General features: G+C 39.4%; 2 protein-coding genes across 3 annotated transcripts in view; one reads left to right on the plus strand and one right to left on the minus strand.

Moving 5' to 3' along the window:
• The first annotated feature begins 69 nt into the window (after positions 1 to 69).
• Positions 70 to 24,904, plus strand: aff1 (AF4/FMR2 family, member 1). 2 transcript variants are annotated; one of them, XM_049603460.1, is made up of 20 exons: positions 70 to 592; positions 737 to 3,785; positions 8,189 to 8,300; positions 9,251 to 10,087; positions 13,461 to 13,502; positions 15,188 to 15,274; positions 15,543 to 15,576; positions 17,082 to 17,139; positions 17,632 to 17,776; positions 17,895 to 18,929; positions 19,020 to 19,108; positions 19,228 to 19,453; positions 19,634 to 19,725; positions 20,262 to 20,325; positions 20,435 to 20,571; positions 20,737 to 20,808; positions 21,220 to 21,313; positions 21,474 to 21,508; positions 21,616 to 21,854; positions 22,152 to 24,904. In XM_049603460.1, exons 4-20 carry the CDS (start codon positions 9,290 to 9,292, stop codon positions 22,274 to 22,276), a joined length of 3,372 nt encoding a protein of 1,123 aa, XP_049459417.1. In that variant the 5' UTR covers positions 70 to 592; positions 737 to 3,785; positions 8,189 to 8,300; positions 9,251 to 9,289; the 3' UTR covers positions 22,277 to 24,904. The 2 variants fall into 2 exon arrangements, with proteins under 2 accessions (XP_049459417.1, XP_049459416.1); XM_049603459.1 differs by lacking the exons at positions 70 to 592; positions 737 to 3,785 and adding an exon at positions 5,147 to 5,560.
• Positions 24,901 to 26,119, minus strand: part of LOC125905494 (macrophage mannose receptor 1) — a 24,447-nt gene continuing 23,228 nt past the window's right edge. The window contains exon 50 of the mRNA XM_049603458.1: positions 24,901 to 26,115. Within this exon, the coding sequence (XP_049459415.1) occupies positions 26,071 to 26,115 (45 nt within the window). The 3' untranslated portion in view covers positions 24,901 to 26,070. The remainder of the gene's footprint in view (positions 26,116 to 26,119) is intronic.

Here is a 26,119-nt window from a genome sequence, read left to right on the forward strand (position 1 = left end):
AAAGCCGTTCCTCATACCAGCCTTCCAGGATTACATGCCTGCCAGACATTTACTTTTGTAGTTTAGAGGGAGGAAAATAGTAGAGGAAGAAATGTTGGCACTGTTCTCCAGGAAATCAGATGCAGTCAGGGGAAGAGCAACAAGCTGCGCACTTCTTTTTCATGTTTTCAGCTGCTGTGCATGTACTCGGGGCTTTTGTAAATCTTTTCCTGGCTGCAGTGGAATCTTAACTTATTGTCAAGTTGTGCAAGAAAGATATTGATCCAGGAGTACTGCTAAGCAACTACTCTGCAAGAGGACAGCCAGATCTGGGCCAGCAGCTCAACGTTGCCAGCAACTGATGTTTTCTTGATACTGGACAGAATGTCAAGATATTTTTCTTTGTGGGTGTTTTTTGGCGCACTATCTCCCCTTCTGCTGGCTGTAGGGGCATTTGAATGTTCAGAGAAGGAAACGTTGCTGAAACCAGTCCCCGGCCATATGTCGGTGACACATCTAACGGACTGTTTGATGGAGTGCACTGGGATGACATACATCAAGAAACTGCAGCTTCAGGACAATCATAATATACGACTCACAGATTCCACAGAAGGTAAGCTCACATTTGCAACTCTCTATTCTAAAGTGAGACAGGTATCACACAGGAAACTGGTTCTCTATATGTCAATCCAACACTGTTTCAAGTTGCACATAGTATCTGCTGTATCAGCCTTCATAAAATCATTTCTCTTCCTAGGAGACCTTGGGGAATACTGTTGGTCTAAAGAGCTCAAGTGTACCATTGGAGAGAGCTTTCTTCGTGCCTATGTGGTGCTGCCTGTGGATGTATCTAAAGTTGGACATGAAATGCTGGAAGTCAAAGTCACTGCCCCCACTGCCACTACGCTTCTTGCACACAACAGCCCCACGACAATCGCAGACAATTGTGGCCTCCGATACGACGTCACAGCGCACTTCAACACAGGGATGGTGGGGACGTCGTTCTGCGTGCAGGTTGCCACACAGGAAGATGTTCTGGGGGACAATGTTCTTAAATGTCCTCCTTTCCTGGTCACCTTCTGGCAGAGAAGCCCAAATCAGTCCAACCAAGAAGGTGGAGGATAAAAGCTCAGTGATGGAGGAAGTATTCCGATCTATCACTTAAATAAAAGTACTAATACTGCACTGTAAAAAATAGCCTACTCCTGCATTGGAAATGTTACTTGTAAGTATAATTAGTATTAAAAGTAAAAGCACTCAATGCAGAAAAGTGGCCCCTGTGAGTGTTATACTATTATACATCACATTATTGTATTGTATTAATGTGTTAGCAGCATTTTAATTTTGCAGTTAGTTGTTTTTGAACTATCTTATAAAAGGTTGCTGCAACTCATGATTATTAATTTTGTAATCTCTTTATTTTTTCAATCAATTGATCGATTGTTTCATTTGTAAAACTTAAAAAATAGTGAGCCAAGTTCTCAGAGCCCAAGTGGCAACTTGACGATGCTCGTTTAGTCCAACAAAAGCACAAAATGAAAAAGAAATATTACAAATAAATCTACTTTAATAAAATAATAAGAAAGAAAAACAGTAAAGCCTCATATTTTTAAATGTTTTACAAAAAAAAGACTGATCAATTCAGCTACACTTGTATACACTGTACACTTTAATCTGTAACAGGGTGTCATATTGTATAAGCTATTCATAACATAACTACTAAATATAGCTGTCAAATAAATGTAAAAGGTACAATGTTTCCCTTTGAAGTTTAGTGGAGAAGTGAAACGTCATAAAATAGAAATAATCATCTAAAGTACAAGTACCTCAAATTTGTGCTGAAGTGCAGTAGGTAGAGTAAATGCATTTAGTTACATTCCACCACTGTATATTCTACAACGATCACTGACAGTCAGTATATTGGTTGTTTCTAACATGATAGGTTGTCAAACCTTATCTGAATGTGTAAGTTTTGCTTGTGTTATAACCATAATAACCAAATCTAGCAGCTGTCTCACAGAGTTGAACTTTCCACTTTCAGTTTTTTTGTTGTGTGTGTTAGATTCTTATAGACAAGATATTTTCATTGCCTTTTTTCATTGGCTACAAACATTTAGATCACATATCTGTGTTGATAATGATCCACTATGGATACTTTGATGATGCGAATTACTTGGCGTTTATGAATCCGGCTTTGCCGAGCACAAAGAGACGTTTGCTGAAAACCTGCAAGACACAGTGCTCTGCTGGATTCAACGGAAACTAAAGTGATGGAAAAGTTCTCTGTTCAATGAAAAATGTATATATGTTAATGGTTGTGTTTATAGCAATGTTAAATCACTTTATTTTCCTTTTTCAGTCACATGTTTATTGTGTTTGTGTGTTTGACTGTTGAGAAACACTCAAAAACATTATTGTAACCTTGTGTAGACTGAGAACCTACTGTTGTAAACCCAATTCATATTACAGTTCATGCAAAACAGAATAAGTATATACTTATACAAACAGTGAACTAATAAGTTTGGGCTAATTGTACTTGGATTTTTGAGATCTACTACTATATTTGGAATACTGCTATTATATACAGTATTATATGTGCAGTGTGCATCCTGTATGTGTTTGTTTGGTTACTGTACACATGTGCCATGTCAGTATGTGCTGCTCTGGTTGTCATATAATGCACATACGTTCACCAAAAACAAATTTTACCTGCTGTTGATGTATATGTTGGCTATTGTGCGCACAAGAAAAGATATAGTGACACCTACTGGTTATCATTTGGAGTAATAAAGGTATCAGACTGCAGTCCTGCACAGTATTCAGCCTCTGGATGGCACGCTTGTGTCAGAGCAGTATTGTGTGTTTGTTCGTGTGTCTGTGTCTGTTTGTGAGTGTGTGTGTGTGTCACGAAAACTGTGAGTGATAACGTGGAAAAAGTTAAACTATTTACTCCAATACCAATACACTTCACACAATCAAAATGATCCATGTCATTGACCAATCATTGCCCTCAGTCAGTCCATAAGATTAAATATTAAAACCCTGGATTGATGCAGTTTCTGTGACAGTACACTGGGTGGGTGTACACTACTGCTTAATTAATACTGTGTTCAATAAAGCCCAACCTATACACTCTGAATCTACATTTCCCTCCATAACAGACCTCTAAGATAGTTAAACCTGAATATCATGAATGAGTTTGAGTGAGCCACAGTTTTTAGTTTTCAATACTTATATTGGATATTTCTTATCACCATCATTAGGCCCCAACTTTTATATCTTTATACTGGCTACAGTCTTAAAATTCTCATGGTGCATTCAGCTGTCCTGAGCCTCCAGTTAGGTCTAAATGAAGTAAGATGATGTCGGTGTGCTGTGTTGGCAGACGGCCAGTATCGGCACCCACCCAGGGTGAGTGTCCAATAACAGACGTTACTGCACAGCCTGTGCTTTAGGCCTGCATTAAATCACATACGTGCTGGTGTCAGTGCTCCAAGAACAGCAGACACAGGCTGCTCGATTCTTTTGTGATGCACTTCATCAGCATGTTCATCCTACATGTCTTGTTGAAGTGTGTTAAATGATTTATCTGTTTTCTGCCCCAGGCTAATCTGTGAAATCTACAGGAGACATCACAACCACTGCCAGGTTTGGGCTCTGTGTCATCAAATCTGAACTCACTCACCAGAACTGGCACCAAGGTGGCAGAGTGAGTCAGAAGACTTTATGATCTGCTCCAGTGTTTCTGGGCAGGAAAGTGAATCCCTGCCAGCTCCAGAGGTCCTGCTTTGTTAGCTGGAAACAAGGTAAGGTAATGCACCAACAACCAAAAGGGTGTGACACATTTCCTTCATTTCTTGATCAAAACATTAATATTTTGTGCACTATTTGGTCTTTTTTAAGTAAAAGAATTTGTACTGTATCCACAATCACTTTTGTCCATATCTCTCAGCCGTTTCTGTTTAAATTGGATTCACATGCATAAACCAAGACAAAATAATTTCCATATCAATAAATTAGTATATTAGTTACTGTACTGTGTCTGCATCCTGATGTTATCATTTACCATTAAATATCAGGACAGAACTGCCCAACCTCATATCATGGGTTTTACTTCCACATTAGGAGGGAACCATATGAAAGAGGGGGTCCTCCTCCAGAAATTTTTGAGCATCAAACCCCTAATTTCTTGCAATCTGGTGAAATTTTATGCACCAAGTTGTGCCTTTTCTGCATGTGTAAATGTCTTTAATTTTGTCAAAATAAAAGCCCTCTGCTAGTTTAATGTTTTTACTGGATGGGGACAAATCTACACACTCTAAATATTGAGGTGGATGTGTCCCTTGGGCCCCTGAAATCTACACCTGTGCCTCCTTTAAGTTTTGATATGTCTATTGAATCAGTCTGCTGAATTAGCTAAAAAATAAATAACAACATAAATTGGTTTTAAAGAGAGAAATGTAATTCTGTCAGGTATCAGAATGAACTACCAGCAGTATAAATGTGCTTTGAATAAAGGTAATTCTGTCAGATAGGAATTTAAAACATACACTCAGTGATTTCTAATAAAGCAGCGCAGTAGCTCATTTGGTTCATTTTTTAAACCTTTGAACCTTTTTTTTCTTTCTTTTTTTTTATTTATTTATTTTTTTACAAATTTCTTGCAATTTTTGGGGTAATTTCTGCTTTTCATGTTGTTATAAAAATCAAGCAAATTTGCTCTGGTTTCAAAGGGTTAAATGTTTTTTTTTTTATTAACCTTTTATTTTAAGTTGGAGGTCCATTGACCGTGTGTGTGTGTGACAGCCTTTCTGAACCATAATCATAAAAAAAAATCACAGTTTTTCTGATTTCTGTTATTCCAGGAATTATACAGGAAAACAAATGGTTAAAATTACCCTTTACTGTCACTTTGGGGCTCAAATTTCAGCTTGTATTGTATCCCATCTATCCTTGTTTGTTTCTGGTGATGACTATTTTTCTCCTGCTGTCAACAGTCACTTGAAATGAAGGTGATTTGCAAACATGCATGAGCTTTCAAATCAGCTTTTAAAACTTACTGTCAGGACTGATAAACAGCAGACTGTGGTGTCTACACACAGGTGACTGTACCATGTCTGTCACGCAGGGGTAACAGTGTAAAGTTTGGACAAACTGTGGTGGTAAAGAAAAACAGTGACTAATACAGCTCTTAATCGGCTCATTTGTTATATTTCCTTTATATTTACTCGTGTGATAGTAACACAACTGCTTTAGAGGTGTTTTCTGAAAAGCTTGAGCTGCAATGAGTGTCTAAAACAGAGCTCGGTCCCCGGACGGCTGAATAGAGTAGAACAATCCAGTAGGCAGAGAGAGAGAGAGAGAGGGAGAGAGTGTGTGTGAGTGGACAACCCAAACACGGACGGTTAGCGGACAACATCAAACAACGGCGGCCTGACAGCCATTTAAATTAACTAATTATCGTCAGCGCGAACAAAAAAATGTGACCAAGAGAGAAGGACACCTTGGTGGGGGACTGTCAGAAACACATGACAACCAACTTTGGTTGTTGTGAGAGGCGCACCATGGCATCTCAGCCGAGGTAGGCAGACACACACAGCCGCGGCTAGCTGCTAGCAGCTGGCGCTAGCTTCCCAGCCTGACCGGGTAACTACCGTTAATTAGCTGGGTACGGTTAGCCAGCTCACCAGCAGCGCACTTAGCTGAAGTAAAGTTTTAGTTTGAAACTCGGTGAAAGTATCAGAAAGAAAGGGAGTGTCGTAGTTTTTGTGGTAGTTAATGTTAAACTGACATGGCAGGGTTTTTAGCTTTGATAAGCAGTTCGAGGAAGAGGTGGAATCAGCTGGAAAGAGCAGGCTGGTGTGATTTTTACCAGCTGGTTAAAGGGGCTGCTCTGTTTATGCAAGCTACTTCATGTAGATTTAAGTTTACTTAAAAAGCAAACGCTACGCCTGTGCTTGCACGTGACTTACTGTAAAACCATGTCGTGTTTTGACTAACTTGAATCTTTGCTAACAAGTTGGATAACAACAGAAAACTGGTTTGACTCTGGTTTTTTCACTTTAAAAAGACAGAACAAGGTGACTGACAAGGAAGCACAAATCAATATTTATCTTGACTTTGGCTGTGATCATCTGAGCAGAAGAGCTATATAAAACCTATGTTTCCTAGTTTGTTGATAGTTTTTTTTTTCAACTGTAAAGCACAGTTATGTTCAACACTATTGTGGCTTCAGCTCTCTAGCAGACTGTTAACTTAAATGGCAGCTTCAGATTTATTTAGACTGCTGGTTAGCCAGATAGGCAGCACATAAGATCCTAGTCATGTCTTGCATACTAATTAAAGTCAGTATTAAAAGTTTTAAAGGCATATAAAAGTAGAGTATGCCTTTAGATTGTTGCTTTGGGTTGCTCATGCATTTCACATTATATGTTGGTAACTCAGTAAAATTCAGTTTTATAGTCTCTGCTTGCAAACCTATACTGTCTGATATCATATGCATTGTCAGAACATAGCCAATGTGTAATGAAACATTTTCTGTTTTCTGTTACACATAGGCACAGTGTGCACGTGCAGCAACAATAGTACGCCAAGGTTGTGTTCCCTGTTAAGAAGTGTGTGATCACTCATCAGTTTTGGGAAGTAGAGCGTCATCATTGCAGGGAGGGTTTTTTAAAATATCTTTGTCCTGTTCGTACCTGTTTGATCACAGATTGATATCATAACAGAGAAAAAAAAATCAAATATATTGTGGATATCTTTTGAGCGGTTTGGAAGAATGTCCACGTTTTTGGAAATTGACATTGTGTGAAGTGAGGACTGGAGAGAACTTAGTCACCACTATCAAAGTGCTTATGATGCCAGCAGACATGACATCAACACAACTGATGACTAAAGTGGACATTCCTCATTAGACTGTCAGTCAGTGGTAGGGTAGTTTAACTCTTGCACTGCAATAAAAATCATTCTCATGGACAGCCAGTTTGTTGATATTTTTTTCAGTTAGTCTTCAAGTATATAAATGTCATGAAATTTAAAAAAATGTCCTTCTCATGTTGCAAAACCCCAAACAGAGCAGCCACACAACTCAAAATAGTTTGCATTGATTCAAAGAGGTGAGTCTTGAGCTTGCCTGTTAAACACAATATTCAGATGTGACTAATTATTAAATGATTAGACGTTGATGAAGATTAAATCCCAGTGAGTGCTTATTCTGGACAGTTTATGTTCCAGTCATATATATATATTGCTCTGAGTAGTTGTTCATAATTATTTCTGTAAGTTATGTGCTGTGTTTCATCATCAACAAGTACAATCATCAACAACATGTATGTTTAATGTTTGTTTTGGACGACTTGTGAGTAATTTAATACAGGCACTGCATGTTGCTTTACCCCTGGGTAATACTGTGACTGGGCAGTGCCAGTTTGTGTTGTACTAGTAGGAAGTGCTCATCTGTTTGGCTTAGTCCCAAATCTGCACTGCTCCACTTGTTGCCATGGAAGCATCCCGTTGGGGTTGCTGTCAGTGAGGAGGATCAGCACTGTATTTTGGGATGAAAACTTACAAAATTTAAAACTGTAGATAAGTTCACTGTAGTATATTTAAAGTTTAAACAGGGCCTGATCCCATGGGGCCTGATGTTGTTCCACAGTGTAATTCACTATAGTGAACAATCTCTTTTTGCTGTTGGCATCCTGTCTGGGCTAAGTAGTATCCATCTGATGTGTGCATGGGCTGTGAGTTATCTTTAGGGACTAAAGAGAACAGATGTGAATGTTGTGGTGAATCCTCACGGCGTCTGTGAGTCTAATTAAACTTGTCTGTTGATATGATGGGCACTGTCTTTTCCCATTAGACACTCGTGTTCTGCCCCTTGGGTAGCGGAGTCTGTGATAAGATGCCATAAAATTTACAGTCTCTAAATTTTCAGGTGTCTTTAGCCAGAACTGATTTTATCATAAGGCTCATTGCATTGTTCTGGTGTTTGTAAGTGTCTAAAATCCTAGAAAATCTAAAACAAATACAGATGTAAAAACAGGCTGCAGTGAATACTGTCACTAGTTTCAGTTTTAATATTCAAGGCACCTACTGCATCTTTACCTCTGGCACTAACTTGGCTAATTGCATCCAGTGTTATAGTTAAAATGATGCACTTGTAAATGCAATGCTGATTTAAGATCTGTATTTCTTTTGTAATGTTCAACAGTGAAGAAAGGAACCGTCTTCGCCTCCGTGCATGGGAACAGAGGAACCAAGAAACAAGTGAAGCCAAAGAACTCAACCCTGAGAATGTTCCACTCTTTGGGGAGCCATACAAGGTAAAGACCCATGTACAAGGAGGTTGATACTCTAATGATGACACGGGGCTTTTATGGTAGTTGTTGTGGATAAAAAGATGCTTATTTTGGTCTCTTTTTTGAAGTTGTAAAGAGTCAGTACCATAACTGTGTTGACTTTCAAGCACAATTTTACTTGTACTATTTTAAATATTATTCTAATACTGAGAGAAAATATGGAAAATTATATTTAATAGAGGGAAAAACAACATTTTGCAGACAACTGTGTAGGTTTAGTTTCACAGGTCTGTCAAAATTCTTCATTTCCATCATTTTGGCAAATAACAAATTACGATAACATTGGTTAATTTGCTCTCCATAATGATCGTAGTAAAATGATAAAACGCTGTAATGTGCTGCATTATTAAGGCTTCAACCCAACTTAAAATCACATTTAGTTTCTGTAAGAGAAAAGGATAATATTTTTTTGCCTCTTGACCACAAAGATCACTGTCCTCTCTGTCATATCTTTGATTGGTTAAATCAATAATATGTAATATTTTTATGCAAAAAAAAAAAACATGCAGAGAAGACGGTGCGGCTGTTTTCAGCTTTGAGTAGTGTCTGAACTCTTCCTCTGCGGCTACATATGGCGCCAACAGCCTCTACAAATAAGATGGGGCAGCCTGTTATTATAGGTGCTCGTAGATCACCTGCAGCCAGGGACAGAGTTTGTAAAGATTTCAAATGACCCAATCTTTCTGAAAATGGAATAATTTCAGGGAAAGAAAACATCAATGAGGGCTTAATGCTTGACTGTTTTATGCTCAAAAAAGGACTGTTGCTGTCAGCAGTGTGATGCGGTGTATTTGTTTGGGGACTAAACAAAACTAAGGCCTTTATTCCAAAACCAGGCTCAGTGTGTTTATGTTAAAAAGAGAGTTATCTTTCCTCTGTTAACATCACTAAGTGTTTGCTGCTTCTTATTGCAGACAAACAAAGGGGATGAGCTTTCCAATCGAATCCAGAGGATGCTGGGCAGTTATGAAGATGTGAATAATCCGTATCCCTTTGCCGTGGAGCCTTCACCCATTCCTTCTTATGTAACCTTTTCACAGTCAGATCAGGGACAGCCAAACACAGATAAACCAACCAAACCTTCATTCCAAAACCAGGTCCATTACATGCCCACTGAAAATCAGAAAGCTCCCTCTGTTAACGGTTACTCCTCTCAGCCCACGAGGACGTCCACTGCCACTTCTTCTCCTAACCACCGTGGACATTCAGCAACTTTCTCAAATGCGTCTTTGAACCACAGTCAGCTCAGCCACTCAGCAAAGAAGAGTGAAGCCCACTCAGATCTCAGGGAGCGTGTCAGCCTTCCCCAGGAAATGTCTTCTCAGTCTTCTGATATTAAGCCACCACCCTTCCCACATTCCAGTGACCATGATAATACTGACATGGACACTAAGGACACCTTTGATAGACGTCAGCATCAAGGGTCCACGGATCATCCCTCAGAGTCTGCCAGCATTACGGATGTTTCCACACTTAACCTTAAACAGTCCCCCAAAGATGCATCTCTGCCTCACACTAACAAGGGCAACACACTACCTTCCCAAACCTTCCCTTCTCTCCTGTCGTCAAAGCAGCCCAGTGTAGTCATGACCCAGAAGCCAACAGCGTATGTGCGGCCCATGGATGGTCAGGACCAGGTGGTCAGCGAGTCACCTGAGCTGAAGCCTTCACCAGAGCCATATGCATCTCTACCAGAGTTAATCAACAAATCTGAGCTGGGAAAAACGAAGATACTGCCACAATTTTTGGAGGTGAGTATACTTGTTAAGATCTCATAATTGTGTTATGATATTATCTAATATGTAATGTGGTGGTTATCATAGCTTAGCATAAAAATGGAAACAGCAGGAAGCAGCTAGCCTGGCTAGAAATAGCGCTTATACCTCTCTTAAACTTGCTACTTATTGTTTGTACACTTTGATTTTTGTACAACTCAGTAGTAGTGAGCTGTAGAGGTGCTGGAAGGCAGTTTTCATTACCTCTTAAACTAGGGTTGCAACCATATACTGGTTTTAAGGTGTACCGTGATATAAAAGTTGACGGTTATTGTACCGTGTACATTTGCTAATCTATAATACTGAAAAAAAATGCAACTGGATGTTGAATCTCCCCTTTGTCTTAGTTATTTTCACATGGGAGTTCTTTCACACACACTTCTATTAACAAAATGGTGTCAAGTTTTAATTATAGTTATAATACTGATAATTCATGATACTGTGAAACCGCTGTATTTTCTAGGACGGACTGTGAAAATCTCATACCATTCATCTCATCCAGACAGAGCCAGGCTAGCCGTATCCCCGTGTCCAGTCTTTATGCTAAACTCTAAACTATGGGCTATCGGCTGTAGCTTGGTGTTCAGCATTCAGTGGTATTTATCCTATCCAGCTCTCTTTATTACTGGATTATTTGTAATATTCATTACTACAAATGTGGGTTTGATTTTTAATTACATTTTGGTGAATAACCTGGAAGTTCCAGTTTTACTTCTGGTCTCTATAAACTTTAGCAATGCATTTGTTTAATGCAACACTAGAACAATGTTATATATAAATGTAGGATCGGAAGTACAGTATGGTGTAGATAGTTTCGTGTAGAGGTATATGATTTAAATTCCTGCTATAGCTATTTTATATGGAGTATATTTTCCTCTCCAACAACAGATATTATTGTTTAGCGATATCATATACTACTGAATCTCTTATGGTGCTTCCTGGGAAGGTGGGGAGGTTATAGGACAAGGAAGTCCTACTTCTTATTTCTCAGCACTGTTGTGTGGCCTATGAACATACTGTTGATGTAGAGGATTGTGTGCCTGCTGATCTCAGGATGTTCCCTGAAACCTCTTCATAGTTTTGATATTCTTGCTTGACTGTTCAGGCGTTTAAAAAGGTCTTGGACTTGCTTTGTTTGGCAGAATTTGGCTGAACTCCAGTTCAACTCTATTCATAAACACACACAACCCGTGCACCTGCAGCACGCAGCACCTCCCCCTTCTGCAGCGGCAGCAGCAGCAGCCGGGGGACTGATCTAGTGCAAGATGTCTAAGCAGTTAGTCATTCCGCTGTTCCTTACCAGCCTTCGCTCCTGAGCTACGTTCCACATATGCAATAAGACATATGTAAGACATTTTTGGATATACAGTATAATCTGAAGTGTCCCTTTAGCTTCCAAACCATTGAGATGTAGAACACATGAAGAAGTGATGAGATTACAGTAATGTGTTAACCCTGCACACGGCCCAATACAAAGGCGTCATGGGTCACAGAGTAAACATTCTTGTACAAACACAGCAAAGTTAAATGTTAATCAGGCATCTGGATTACAGTTAAACTGGTGTGACAAATGTGAAAACCTTTAGTCACGCAAAGTAGTTACACACCACCCTCATTGCTGTTTGTTTTGTAGTTGTTCTGAGAGGCATTGTTTTGCACTTCAGAGTATTGAGCTGCAAGTATCACTATTTTGTGTTTAATGTAATACTGCTCACAAGCAGGCAGTTCTGAGCATGTAGTGTCATGTCTTTCTCAGGTGCGTAGCGTAGTAAATGTGGCAAGCAGCCTGTGGTTGGTGTTTTGTGTGTTTGTGTTATGTGACCTTAGCTGCCTCTGATAACTTCAGCCCAGGGCTCAGCAGCAGAACAATAAATGAGCTTTGTCACCAACTTACATAACTGCTCTGGGGGCCCATTCACTCTGACCTTATCTCAAACACTGTCCATTCAGAAGGAAAAGCTGAAAGACAGGCCTGAAAACAAACTGAAATGCAGCCTGTTGACTCATTCATTCACACACAGTATTTATCTGATGTTAGAGTTGGCCTATGTTGCTGCCTGATACGGGGGTGTTGCGTCACTTATCCAGTGATTGAGGCTGCACATAGTGGTGATACAGTATAGGACTGCATTCTATTCATAGATGTTTATGGATATACATGGAGCAGAGAGAATATATGGTATGGTTCAGCTGATCTTTTTCTCCCCTCTGGATGGAGACTTTGTAGGGCTTTTACACAAAGATCAAAGTGGGCGTTTTTGTCACAACACCTACTGTCATCTGGTGCTCTGTGAAAGATTTAAAATGCCTAAATCAAACAAACAAAATGAAGTGAAATACAATCCACATTGTTATCTATTTCCTTTTTGATGTATGCATTTACTGTGCTATATTTAACATATGTTAAAACGTATGTGAAATGGACAGTTTACTTACCATTCTGACATAAAATTTAAAAATACCACAATAAAATCAAACCACTGTGCTCAAGCTGTGATGGGAAAACTGATTGTTTTTCATTTTGGCATGGGCAATGCCAAATGCATTTCAGAAAAGAAAAGGCTCCCCTGCACATCTTTATGAACACTAATGTCAGTGCTGTGCATTTAGTATGGGCTGTTCTGTGCTGCACCCTGCTGGACAGCACTGACATGCTACATACCCCTCCACTTTGGTTTGATTTTAATGTGGCATGGAAGATTCATGAATGAGAGACAAAGTTAAATAATTGCTCTTTTTAATACATATCTTTTATGTATTTGTGACACACTAAATGCAAACATTGCTATACTAATTTTTTTTCTTGATTTGATTTATTTTTATTTCCTGTGTTCTGCTACATGGGTAGATGTTTTCAATTCCCCACAATCTCAACAGTATACCTACAGATGATTTGCCATATTTCAGGTTTTAAGATAAATGACAGCCCTTGTATGACAACTGGCAAAACCCCTAGTAGGGACAGATAAGCCTCTATGTGGGTGAGATAAAGTTGCATTCACCGCATGCAGCACATCAACAACGAGGAGTGAACAATCTAAGATATAAATGGGGTAAGATAAATGCATATTAAATGTTTTTATTTTATTTTTGTGACAGACTTTTTATTAATTTTCCATACCACCCTAACAAGGGGGCATAAACATACAAATATACAAATTAGAAATACTGTAACTTAAAATGTAGTGTTTTAAGTTTGGCTTGTGAAATGCCACATATGGTTTGCCCTGTGAAACATTAGCCCCTAAACAAACCTCATTATGATTTTATTTTCAGGCTATAATTGAAAAACAGGTGTTTCACTATCTTTTTGGAAACTCATTTTTTGTTTTTCCTTTCCTTTCTACAGACAAGGACAAATGAAGTTCAGTGTGTCGAAGACATCTTGAGGGTAAGTTCAGCTGTCTAAACTCTCATTTACAGTTGGCTACTGTCTTTTACTATCATTATAATTTAGAATATAAAATTACTTAAGCACACATACTTAGCCAATGTTCTTGCACCACTTAATCTAAACACTTCATCTCGGCTGCTTTTCCTATTCGTCCTCCGTTCTGCACGTAAGTGCAAATTTCTTCTTTCTGTGAACCCCCCTTCGCTTCCTAACCACCCTTCATCCTTTCTCCCAACCTCTGCACACATTTCAGGCACAGAAATTTTCCTTGATTTAAGCCCTGGCAGCAGATCGTGTACAATTTGCAAGAATAGCTGCAGCAAATTACGATAGCACAGTAAATGGGAGTGCACAAGTCATGTTGTGTGATTGTTCATGGGGTTTGGAGGGCCTATAATCAGGGGATGATTCTACAGACAAAATTTGTCTGTAGAATTGTCATGTTGAGAGAATTCGACTGTGCTCATGCTGCCTTTCCAATCATAGAGGAGCAAACATACATGCCTTTAGTTGCTCAACAACCCTATAAACTTAAACAACTGCAGGTAAACTTTTCTTTAGCTTTTTTACAACAGTCTCCTGCTCTGGATCGGCAGTATTTTCTTTATCGCTGGGTTTCTGTGTATTTTCGATTGTTCACTCACCCCACAGCTTCACTGAGTTTTCACAGATAAGTATTTGTGCCACTGACCTGTGCTGGGGGAAGAATGAAAAAGATATAAATGTTAAGAAAGTAATTTGTGGGAAAAAAAGCACTGTTACATGGACTCATGTAGTTTAACCCTTTGTTTAGCATGATGTGAAAGGGACTTGGATTCCTTTGATTGTGCCCTTGTTTTGATGCTACTGTGCCCTGAACTTTTTTTGATGTTTGATGAAAACATCAGCACCCCACGTGGTCTTTGTTGTAACTCATTTAAGATATGACACGTAAACACCTAGATGTTTAGACTAGATTAGATTAGAAGATATGACAGGTAAACCGTTTATCATCATATAAACTGGTGATTTTTTTTCGCCTATCATTCAAAATTATGCAACACAAGTCAAAATTCTTGGAGCAGCTTTTTTCCATTCACTGATAGTCTAGTTTTGGTGATTCCTCCCCCTTTGTATCTTGCTTGTAGCTGACAGTAGTGGAACCCAGCACAATGCTCTGCTGCTGTAGCCCATCCACTTAAAGGTTTGATGTGATGTGCATTCACAGAACTCCACTGTCATGTTTTGCTATCATTTTTGTACTTGTTCTCTTCTCACGAAGTTTGAATGAGTCTGTCCATTCTCATTGATGAGTGAGGATGCGTCCATAGAAATGCCACTGACTGTATCTTGTTTATTGTAGTATTCCTTGTAAAGTCAGGGTGCTGCATGAAAATCAGCAGTCCTGTTCAAACGCACTTTCACACGTATTGATTCTACTGTGTCGAACAGTGATTGAACATCTGACGCTCTTTGCATGCTTATATTTAGGTAAAATTACGCAAGTCCGTGTTTAGAGAAGTCAGTTGTGTTTGTGTCAGGTGCAATGAAAAACAAACTATCATGTGCCATCACTTAGTCTGAAATAGACTGTGGTGAGGGACACCTGCATGCATCAATGTTTATTTTATATAGAGTGACAGCTATTACCTGTTGTTGATAGGCTCTTAACACTTGACACTATTTTTCATTCCTCTCCACAGGAAATGACCCGCTCATGCCCACCCCTCCTGACAGCTATACACACACCTAGCACAGAAGAACCCTCCAAGTCCCCGTTTCCAGCCAAGGTAAGAGCTTAAAGGTTAAGAATCAATGAAATCTGTCTTGATTTTTTTTTTTGACACTTATGGTGCTGCCCACATGCAGACTGCATGAACACTGAGATAAAAAAAAAGTCTTGTTAGTGAAATATTAATGTGCATATACAGTACTGATTATCACACAGAAATATTTAAGTTAACAGTTAAGTGTAAATGCAGTCGTACAAATCTGAATCAGACAAATGTTATGACCAAGGTAAAAGCTTGCATGTGTATTTTATTTCTGCCCTCACAGGAAGCAGAGCATGTCTCCTCATGTCCAGGAAAAAGTGAGTAATGAGGGAATGAAGCAGAGTGCAGTGCAGGCACAGAACAAATATGAACTTGATAATAAATAGTGTTGATTTTCTATGATACAGTAGCATCATTTCTGAGTGCAAACTTGGGCTAAAGTCTGGTATATCTGAAATTGATGTTGGGAGCAGACAGATCAGTCCGTCATCATGAAGCATCTACTGTACAGCCTGTAGATAAAGTCTGAGGTTTGATTATCTTTAGTGGAAGTAAGTGTAATGTAAATATTCTGCTCACCTCTCTTCAACTTTTTATATCAATGGAGTTAAAGCAGCACCTCGCTGATAGTCTCTGCCCTATATTTTCTTCATGGCAATGTTTCTATGGCAACTTGAACTGGCCACAAAGTACCCGAGGAGAGAAACAACCCTGCAATTTTATCCCAAATTAACCTCAGCTAAGACTAAGAGACAGTCACGTAGGAGTCAGGGGAGGAGTGATCTCTCACTGCTCTTAGGCCTTCTCTTTTACTGATTTACTTACATTGTGTTGTTAATTCATCAAGAGCTGGTTTTTATCCATCACTGTCTATACCTACTACTGCTCATTCATTTTTCTCTGGTGTTATATTATATATCCATTGACCCAAGTGTGTCTGGCATTACAAAAAAAGGTCAGCACTACTAGTAGTAGTCGCCCAGCTGTTGAAGCACCTGCCAGAAGAGGAGTCAGTATCTTACCAACATAAACTAACAGTAAATAATGTGTAGTACAATTCAGTAATAAAGCAGCTGTTTTTAAATCCATTGGCCATCCTAAATGCAGTTGACCGTAACTATTTTTCCACAGTATGAGGTAGGATATAGAGGCCAAACTCAGGTCTGTCAGTTGTTTAGTCAGCCAGATGCTGAACTTTAGTTCCCCAAGCAAATTGATTTAATGTGGGGAAATGCCAGCGAACCATTTTAGGGACAGTCTACTACTGACTTGTATGATTTATCAAAGACGGCAAACTTACTGAGTTATAGAAAAGGAGCATCAGCCTGATCATCTTGACATGAATGATGTGGGTTTTCAGATTAATTGAGGACTTTGATAAAGAAAGTGTAGCAACAGTTGTACCATCTTTGCTCCTGGAGACGTAGCTGTACATCATCTGTCTTTGTTTCCTTTATACAACAATACACTAGATTTTATGTTTAAATAGATTGCTAGTAGATGTAGTTGTACCAAAGCCTGTGCTTTAGTTAATTTGAATCTACTGGAAAGCAGACGCCCCTTGGGATGTCTTAAAGCATTGGTTTATCTGCAGGTTAGTTGTTTTTTTTTTAAAGTTTGGTCTTTCTAGTGTTTAATAGTCTATAACCTGTGAAGTTATCGGTAGACAAGTCAGCTCACTAGTTTAAAAAACAGCTCAACCTCAGTGCAAGTGAGCCAAATCCACATTAGTGTGAGTATTTTTTATGTTTACATGTACAAGTAATGAGTTATTGTTTCCTTTGTCAAACTAATGTTTGTTTTCTCTGTCATTTCTCTCCAGAAAATTATGAGTCCCCTCCTGCCAATCCATCCCAGCTAATCCAGCAGAGCTCCTCGTCGTACGTGACTTGGGTTTTACAGTTTTTGTGACATAATTTCAAAATATGACACCAACCTAAAACTAGACCAGCTGGCTTCATCAGGGTTTCTGGCATTGACATGAAAAAGATTTACAGCCCAAGATGATGTATTCATTTGACCAACAGACTAAAACCTTAAGGTATTCGTACTATCAGAAATAACAAGGAAACAGTTTGGCATTTTTGGCTGAAAAATTACTGCTGAAAGATTAATTTTTAATATATCAGTTGACTAATTGATTAACAATCTGTTGTCGCTCTAATCTGAAGAACATTTGTAGAATGAACAAGTTGCCAGTCACCATAACAAAAACAAGGTGAAACATTTCTTCTGTTGGTTTCTGCTTCACACATCATGTTGGCCAAATGTGCTGTTTACCAGCACAGCCTGGGCATGTAGCCAAAATGATTATTTCATCATAACTAACACTATAATGTGATGTTATTGTGGTGTTTTGTGTGTGTACACAGTAGTTCATTTGAAGCAACACATTCCAGAGGGGTAGAGTCCACCAGCTCCAGTGACTCAGAGAGTAGTTCAAGATCAGAGTCAGACAGTGAAAGCACCGTCGAGGAGCCACCTCAGCCCCCAGCGATCAACTCCATCAAACCCGAGGTAATTTGCTGCTTGTCCTTTTTTGTACACATTTAGTAAAGGACACACAAACATGCGTTCTCTGAACTGTTTATTCTCCCTCATTTTTTTTTTTAAATCACACTGTCTGTTTTTTTAGCCTGATGCTCCAGCAGTAACCCACGTTGACTGGCAGTTGGGGAACTGGATCCGGTCCAGCCAGCAGAACTCCAGCACTGAGAGTCAAAGTGGTGTACATGCCTCTGAGAGCCCCGCTCACAAACAGCCACCACCCACTCAAAGCTCCAAGCACTCACTCAGTGTAGAGGTGGTCAACCCCACCAAGGAGTCTAAACCTCAGCTGTCTTCTTACCGGAAAAAGTTGCCCGGTAGGCTTATGAAGCCCCAGCAGCACAGTGAGAACCCTCAGGACAACTATAACCATCAAAGTAGCCACGAAGCCCCCTCTGCTGATTTGAACAGCTGTAGCAGTTCCAAGAAACTTTCATGCAACACATACTCCTCAAAACCAACAAAGGCAGGTTGCCCAGATCGCACTGAAGCAGCTGTCAGCGTGAAGTGTGAGGAGGTTGTCGCCACCCGAGACAAAGACCCCTGTTTCACAGATAGACCCAAGGTGAAGACGAAAGCAGGACATAGCAAGAAAAGCAAGGACAGCAGTGACACTAAAAGAGACAGTAAGAGGACTTCTAAACACATGTCACTTGACAAGCAGAAGGCTGTATCAGAGCCTCAAGTCACAGTGGTCCTGTGTGGTCACTGTCCTTCATGTGGTGTACGATATCCTGACCCCTGTTCCTGCCCCACACAAAGTCTTGCTCAGCCTGACCAGCTGTCCCCCGCCCCTTTGCTCAGAATCAGTTGTACCAAACAAACATCAGAGACCATCGGCCAGAAGGGCACCAAGATTCCTCACAAAACAACCCACAAGCACTCAGAGAAGACTGGGCAGAAAGCCAAGAGCTCTCGGGACCACCACAGTCCTCCTAGATCCCTGCTGGTGAGGATTGATCTGAGTTTGCTCTCAAGAGTCCCCTGCACCTCCGGCAACCACCAGAAGATACCCAACAATGCAAAGAGACCAGCACTGGTTATAGAGCAAAATGGAGGGGGCAGTGATGCTTCTGCGGTACACAAACTCACCAAAACCAGCAAAAAGAGTGTATCTCAAAATGTGAGAAATATGAGGGTACATGTCTGTTCTAGTCAGCATAAATATATACGTAATATTTTTTATTTTAATATGTGTTTTGTTGTCTTCTAGGCTGAGATAGACAATGCAACTCTTCCCAGGAAGAAACAGAGGCTGGAAAACAAGAATACCTCATCAGCTCATGTGTCAGTCAAAATGGAGTAGGTCCCCTAAGTTTAAAGGCTTCTCGTACTTGGTTTTTTTTTTGCCAGGGATAACATTAAAATGATGTAAGAGAGTGTGTCAGATTACGTGGGTTCTCTTATCTTGTCACCTACAGACATTCTGGCAATTCAACAAAGGACCGGGAGCCAAAGAAGGCCGAGAAAAATCCTGTTCCTTTGCAGAAGCCTCAGACACCCAAAGATGCTGCTAAAGGCCCAAAGTTGCACAAACGCGGTTCAGGGGAGACGCAGGAGCTCAGTAAGGAGGCTGTAAAGAGAAAAGAGTCAAGCAAGCACAAGAGTAGCAGTGGAAAGCACACAGAGCACCCACACTCTGAAAAGGTAACAGGATGTAAGCACAGAGTACATTAGTGCATTGCTTCTTTTCTTGAGACAAGCTTCTGCAGGTTGTCATAGTTTGAGTGATTGTACAGTAACAAGTGAAAAAGGCTAACTAATGGACTATTACATCAAGAGGGAAACCATTCAAATTGTAACCAAATGTTTGCCTTGGAATCTTAGAAGCCCCGCAAGAGCAGCCTTGCCGTCACATCATCCTCACAGCCTGCCAGGGAAGCTTTGAGCAACAGGCCCCTGCTCAGATTGGAAGACAGGTAAAAAAAACCTCGCTGCTGAGCTGTTCAGCTGTTCTAACATACAGTTTTGAATTTGTTTGTCCCTTAAAAGCCTGTGTAAGGACCTGGCTGGATTTTTCTCCCTTAATCGTGATATTTCCTTCAGGTTTAATCTGGGTGTATCAGCTTTTCCATGGCGAAAGAAAACTCATAGGAGACCGTCTGATTTCAGATAAAACTCCTTATGTTCTTGGACTTAAGTCACGGGGTTACACTGGGTCTAAAAAGTGGGCGGTCTCAAAAGATTCTGGTCCATATCCACAATGGATATGATAATAAGGACATTATCGTCAGAATACTCAGCCAGTGCAAGTCAGTTACTTTATGATGGACAGTCCAAAGAAAACTGCAACATTTCTGGACTGCTATTGAAAGTATTTCCATGGAATTGTTGGTACAGTTTTAATTAAGAACAGTGCACTTATTTTGTAGCTGTGATGACAAATGTTATTGTGCTATGAGTTGTTTGTCGCATTTTTTTTTCTCATCTAATAAAGCTTATTTTTAATGTGTAGACAGTATCCAGTGAAGCACTACATAAAGGAGGCCAAAAAGCTGAAGCACAAAGCAGACGCAGAGGTAGGATCTCTCTTTTTGTTTGTTTTGAGTTCATTTATGAAAATTACTGCCGTCTACCCCTTGATACAACACATGACCAAACTGTATTTATTCCGCTCTCTCTCTGTAGTCAGATAAGCTCAGCAAAGCGTTCAACTACCTGGATGCTGTCATCTTCTTTGTTGAAAGTGGCATTGCGATGGAAAAAGATCCACAAATTTCAATGTCGTCCTACACTATGTTTGCAGAAACAGTGGACCTGCTCGGGTAAGAACCTACTTCTATCATCATCTGCACCTTGCCATGGTCACACACACACCAAAATATTTTTTATGTTTATGTTAAATTTCAAGCTGTAACATGAGGGTTTTGGCTCCATAACTGAATTTGATCCATGCATTAGTTTTACCGCCACGTTCTCCACTCCCGCAGGTTCGTACTGAAACTTAAAAACTCAGTGGACGCCTCTGCTACACCCTCAGAAAAGGACTTTTTAGTTTTATGGTAAGGTACCTTATACTTGATGTGCTTTTTCTTCACACATCAAAATGTGTCATTGGATCTCTCATGATACATTTGTCTCCTCTTTAGCTTTATTTGTGTTTTTAAACTTGCCATCTATGCAGTGGTTCTTGTGTTAACAGGACAGATTTGGAGACTTTCATTTGAATTGATTCGACAATAGCAATTTCTGTGTGTGAGATAACTCTGCTAGTTTGTAGATCTGACCATCTGTGGTGAATTTATTTATTATAAGTAATTCATTTTAATGACAAACACAATATCTTGAACTTAAACCAGATCTGTTGTTTTGTGTGATGGTGAAAAAACAGAAACACAAGGATGACCAGCCTGTTCTTTGTTTTATTTAATGAATCATGTGAATTATGAATAACATTCAGTTGTGTCTTGTAGCTTGAAGTGCCAGTCTCTCCTGCAGATGGCCATGTTTTGCCAAAAACACAAAACTGCACTCAAGTATTCAAAGACCCTCACCTATCACTTCAGCGTAAGTATTAATGTAGTAGTACCATAACCCCTTATTTCCAGTGTCATTGTTTTGCAGTTATTTAAATCATATTTAATTAAAAAATGTAATTTAATAGCTTTACTGAGTTGGAAAACAGGCACCTAACTTGTTTTGCTAATTGAATTTGGACCTCTTTCAGAACTCAACACATGAGCCCCCTGCAGTTACATCAAGGTAAGTCATCTAGTTTGCGTATGACATTCTCTGTGTGGGTATATTGTACCAAGCTGTCATACTTGTAGCGCAGAAAAAATGTACATCTTTTTACTCGTCGCTTTCAGAGTCACAGTCACACCCTCCTACACGCCCAACATGCCTTCTCCAGCCAACTCATGCAGCAGCTTAGGTCCCAGCTCCAGCCACAGGGGCAGCGGGTTGGCTGCGGACCCTGTCAGCAGCACCGTGGCGGTTCCCCAGTCCATTGGACAAATGGCAGTCACCTACGTCAACATCACTACGTTATTCTTGAGCGCTTATGACATCTGGGAACAGGCGGAGGAGCTGGCGCAAAAAGGCAGCGGTAAGAATGGATGGAAAAGAGAGTGTTACCACATTTCTATGCTAAATCAAAACATATAAAAAAAATTCCATGAATCTGAAATGCACCTGTGTGACAGGTGACGTAAAACAAAGGATGGGATCGGGCTCTATATAGCTCATTATAGCTGATCCTAATCAGTTAAAAAAAAACCTTGGTTGGCCCCCAATAGGTATCTTTGAGATTGGATTGAGACATCCTAAATTTAAATTTGAGCCAAAACGCTAAGTGTTGTGTCGGTGTGATGTTAAGTGTTTTTAATATTGCTGTGTGTTTCAGGTATGCTGACAGAGCTGGACACAGTTATGGGTCCTTTAAGCCTCACATCAAGTATGAGCTCTATGGTCCGTTACATGAGACAAGGTGTCCACTGGCTAAGGCTGGAAAGTCGAAAGGTAGAGTGACCCAGCGACCTGCCCCCATCACTGAACACCTGCAAAACCCTTCAAGCTGCCTGTCACTACCTTTACTGCACCTCACTGTGTTTAACTCTGATACCGACCTGGACCTGGACCTGGACCTGGACCTCTGCGCCAATTTTCTTCACTTCACATGGACATGAACTCATCTCATTGTGAAAAGGTAGACAAAGATCTCCTCTCATGTGATGTGTGTTCTAAAGGATACCACACTGATCATTGCACTTTTTATTTTGGTTTCTCTTTCTTTTTCTCTGGTAACTTTCTGAGCTGGGTCAAATCTGTTGTAATAAATGTATTTCCTCGTCACCTTACTGTTCCTCTGTCAGCTGATGTCATGGAATCAATAGTGAATCAGGGCTCTTTATTCAGGAGTGACCTTACTAATTTGGGATGGAGGATGCACATGAAATATAACCAAAACTACCATTTGGTGGCTTTATAATTCTCCCCAGCCTCATCATGTGGTTGTGGTGCAAGTCCAGACACAGATCTTATTTATTACCCCAACTGTTGTTATTAATGTCACTATAAGGCACTAAAATCATTGCTTAAATGAACCGTGATTTTTATTTAATTTATCTTAAAAAGAGATGAAGTTCCCCTGTCTCAGTCTGAAAGGTTTGATTTTGGATTCAGGGATTTTTGTATTTTTTAAAATTCTGCATTTCATTTCTCCCACAAATCAGCGAGGAAGATCACCCCTGAGAATTCTGGTGTGCATGAATTAATTTCTTATCACATTTGTACAGGTGACACGGTCTAATCTTGACTACGTATGAAAAAGAGACAAGTCAAATGTGGGGACATTGTTGCACAAGCACCTGATAATTATATTAAATTAGCATTAGTTTTATTCATTTTAAGCTAATCCCTTGTTGGCATCTGTATTTTCAGTTTTTTCAGATGAGTGTTGCCAGATTCCCACAGCTCTGGTTAGACTGAAACACACCTCTTGTGCAATAATAAGTGCATTATAAGAATAAAACAAACAGGAAAAAAGTGCCATACTGTTAATTAGATGTCTGTCCTCCTGACACATACATGTTGAATGTAGATTGAATTGCGTATAGATTGAGAGTGTTGCTGATAACAACGATACATGGGACATGAATAATGAGATAAGGAGGAAGAGTAGGGAAGGTTTTATGATTTCAGGGGAGACTTACCTGTATGACATTTTCAGACTGACAGCTGTTCGGTCTTTAATGAATAAGGAAGTCATTGTGTGTGAGGTGTAAGTGTAGCATCAGTGGAATTTCAAGGCATAAACATTTTGTTGTTTGCATCTGGACTCTTGTTTGTGTCGTAAAGAATGATGATTGAAAATGTCTTGGAACTTAAAGACACTAATTTCTGATGGATCTGTTGTTATGATCGTTGATGGCTGCAGCTCAGTGACTCCTTTGTCAGACCAGAGAAGACTAGATTTTATTCTTGTCATCCAGTTAAAAGAAATTTGCACTTGTGCCCTCCTTCTAATGGAAATCATACCAACATCAAAGTGAAGTAACCATCTTTAAGAACAAAAAAGGAGGGGTTATGTTTACATCTTCGACTCTCCTGAGGTATAGTGGTGGATATAGAGGTTAGCATCGGCCGTGTTTGTCAGTTTGAGTCACCTTTCACGTGTGGTGGGACGACCACAGTCGTTCAGAGGATATGAAACTACAGTAGTGTTCCCTTTATTTGTTTTTGCACCAGTAAGCTGCTTTTCATCTGTTTCCCACACTTTTGTTGAGTAGCGAATGTTAAGTTGCAATATGTTTACTAAAATCTGTGGGAGTAGAATAAATGGCCAAAATGATAGCTTACTAAAGAATGCACTTTGAGTATTTGTAGTTAATTTCAGTGTGGACAAAAGAACACCACTTTCCTAAGACCGGCGGGACTGTGCTAGTCTTTACTCTTGTTTATTGTAACTTTGATTCAAAGCAATAAAGTGAGCTCAAGTTTTTTTAGCGGTTCGTTGACGTAGATATCACAAGTTCTTATTGATACACAGGGGGATGCTGAAATAATCAGGGTAATATCAGTGAGAAAAGAAACAGTGCTTTAGAGGAGTACGTTTCTTGAATCGAGCACCATTGGGTTTTGAAATGTTTTGCTTGTTGAATCAGTTAGTGTGTCTGTGCAATTACGCGATAAAAGGGCTAGACGAGGATCACAAAGTGTCCCTGAATTTATTTTCTCACATAAATGACAAAGTGATATTTTTTTTAAAGTAAGGAGCAAGTGCACAGGTGCCATGGCATCTGGGGTTATTTTTACGTACCGATCATCAGCCGGCTGTTCTAGAAATGATCTTTAGACTTTTCTCTTTTTTTTTGTTATTGCACACGAGGTCATTTTGGCACTTGAAATTCATAACTTGTGCAACTTCAACTGTTTTCTTGTCTTTTTCAACCTGTGGCTTTATTTCCATCATTCTCGACTGTTGGTGCTTCATTTATGAATTAATCTGCAACAAGTTTACACTTCTTGTCCAAATAATTATTTACTGGAAAAAATGTTCGGAAAGGTTTTTGAAGGATGGGATTTTTTTTCCTTTTTGTGAAATATGTAAAGAATTTGTGTTGCAGTGTACAGAGATGAATAAACACTGGAAATTAATTTGTTGTTTACTCTTAATTTATTGTCGTTTGCTCTTATTTTCTTCAAAGGAAACAAGAATTGCACAATTTGGTGGTCAGTAAATAACACGTGAACAGTAAATTACATATATAACATGTATGCCACATTCGCAAAGAATCAAGGAGACAGTAAACGGCAGACAGGTTATCATTTTAGTGAACTACAGCATGACGGTATAATGGTGAATGGCATTGCCATTAAAAGTTAAAATATTTGGTAACACTTTACTTGAAGTTATCTACATAAGAGTGACATGACACAGTCATAAACATTATGTACATGTCAAACGTTTATGACTGCTGTTGACATTAAATTTGTTTGGGATGTCCTTATTATGACAACTTGACATTACCAGAAGATCTTTACGTTAATGTCAAGTTGTCATTATAAGGACATCCCAGGACATCCGATACAAATTTAATGTCAACTTGTCATGTCAAAGACAACTTCTGGTAAAGTCACTTTGATTAATGTCAAGTTATCATAAATAAGACAACCCAAACAATGTCAACTTGTCATTACAAAAACCGAATGACACTTAATGACAGCAGTCATGTCATAGTAATGACAGTGTCATGTCACCCTTATGTAGATACCTTCAAGTAAAGTGTTACCAAATATTTTAACTTTTTTTTACCATCGTCTGTGATGGAATTTTTAACGGAATGTTTTGTTGTTCTCTCTTGCAAGGTTGAAACACGAGCGATCTGGACATTACCAGAAAAATTACATAAAATAATAAACACAAAATAATTTCATTCCACTCTTTGTAAATAGGGCTTGACTGTCACAACATATTGACATGCAGGTTTCATTTACCGCCCTGCAATTTGGTCGATGTGTTGTTTCTTGCGTGCCGTCCAGACAGTGTTGCCAGCCTGCTATCGTCTGCCAGAGTCCATGTCAGTGTTGCACTATGAATTACTCCGGCCACGTAGCACAAATTGCTCTAAACAAAACAAAACAGCTGAACTTCAAAAATTTAAGTGCAAGACAGAAAAACAGTTTTAATACATTCTCTTTGTATTAGTGTATTACAATATATACAATAGAGTTGAATCTTATAGCCCTCTTGAGCATTCAAAACATCATCGCTGATTTGTTTAAAAAGAATTCGATGTACTGTACAACACTTGAGTGATGGTTTATGTGTCTGATTCTCCTGGGAAGTTGGGGTTGCTGAAAGCAGGCTGC

Source organism: Epinephelus fuscoguttatus, linkage group LG18 (genome assembly GCF_011397635.1).
Source record: "Epinephelus fuscoguttatus linkage group LG18, E.fuscoguttatus.final_Chr_v1".
NCBI classification, from domain to species: Eukaryota; Metazoa; Chordata; class Actinopteri; order Perciformes; family Serranidae; genus Epinephelus; species Epinephelus fuscoguttatus.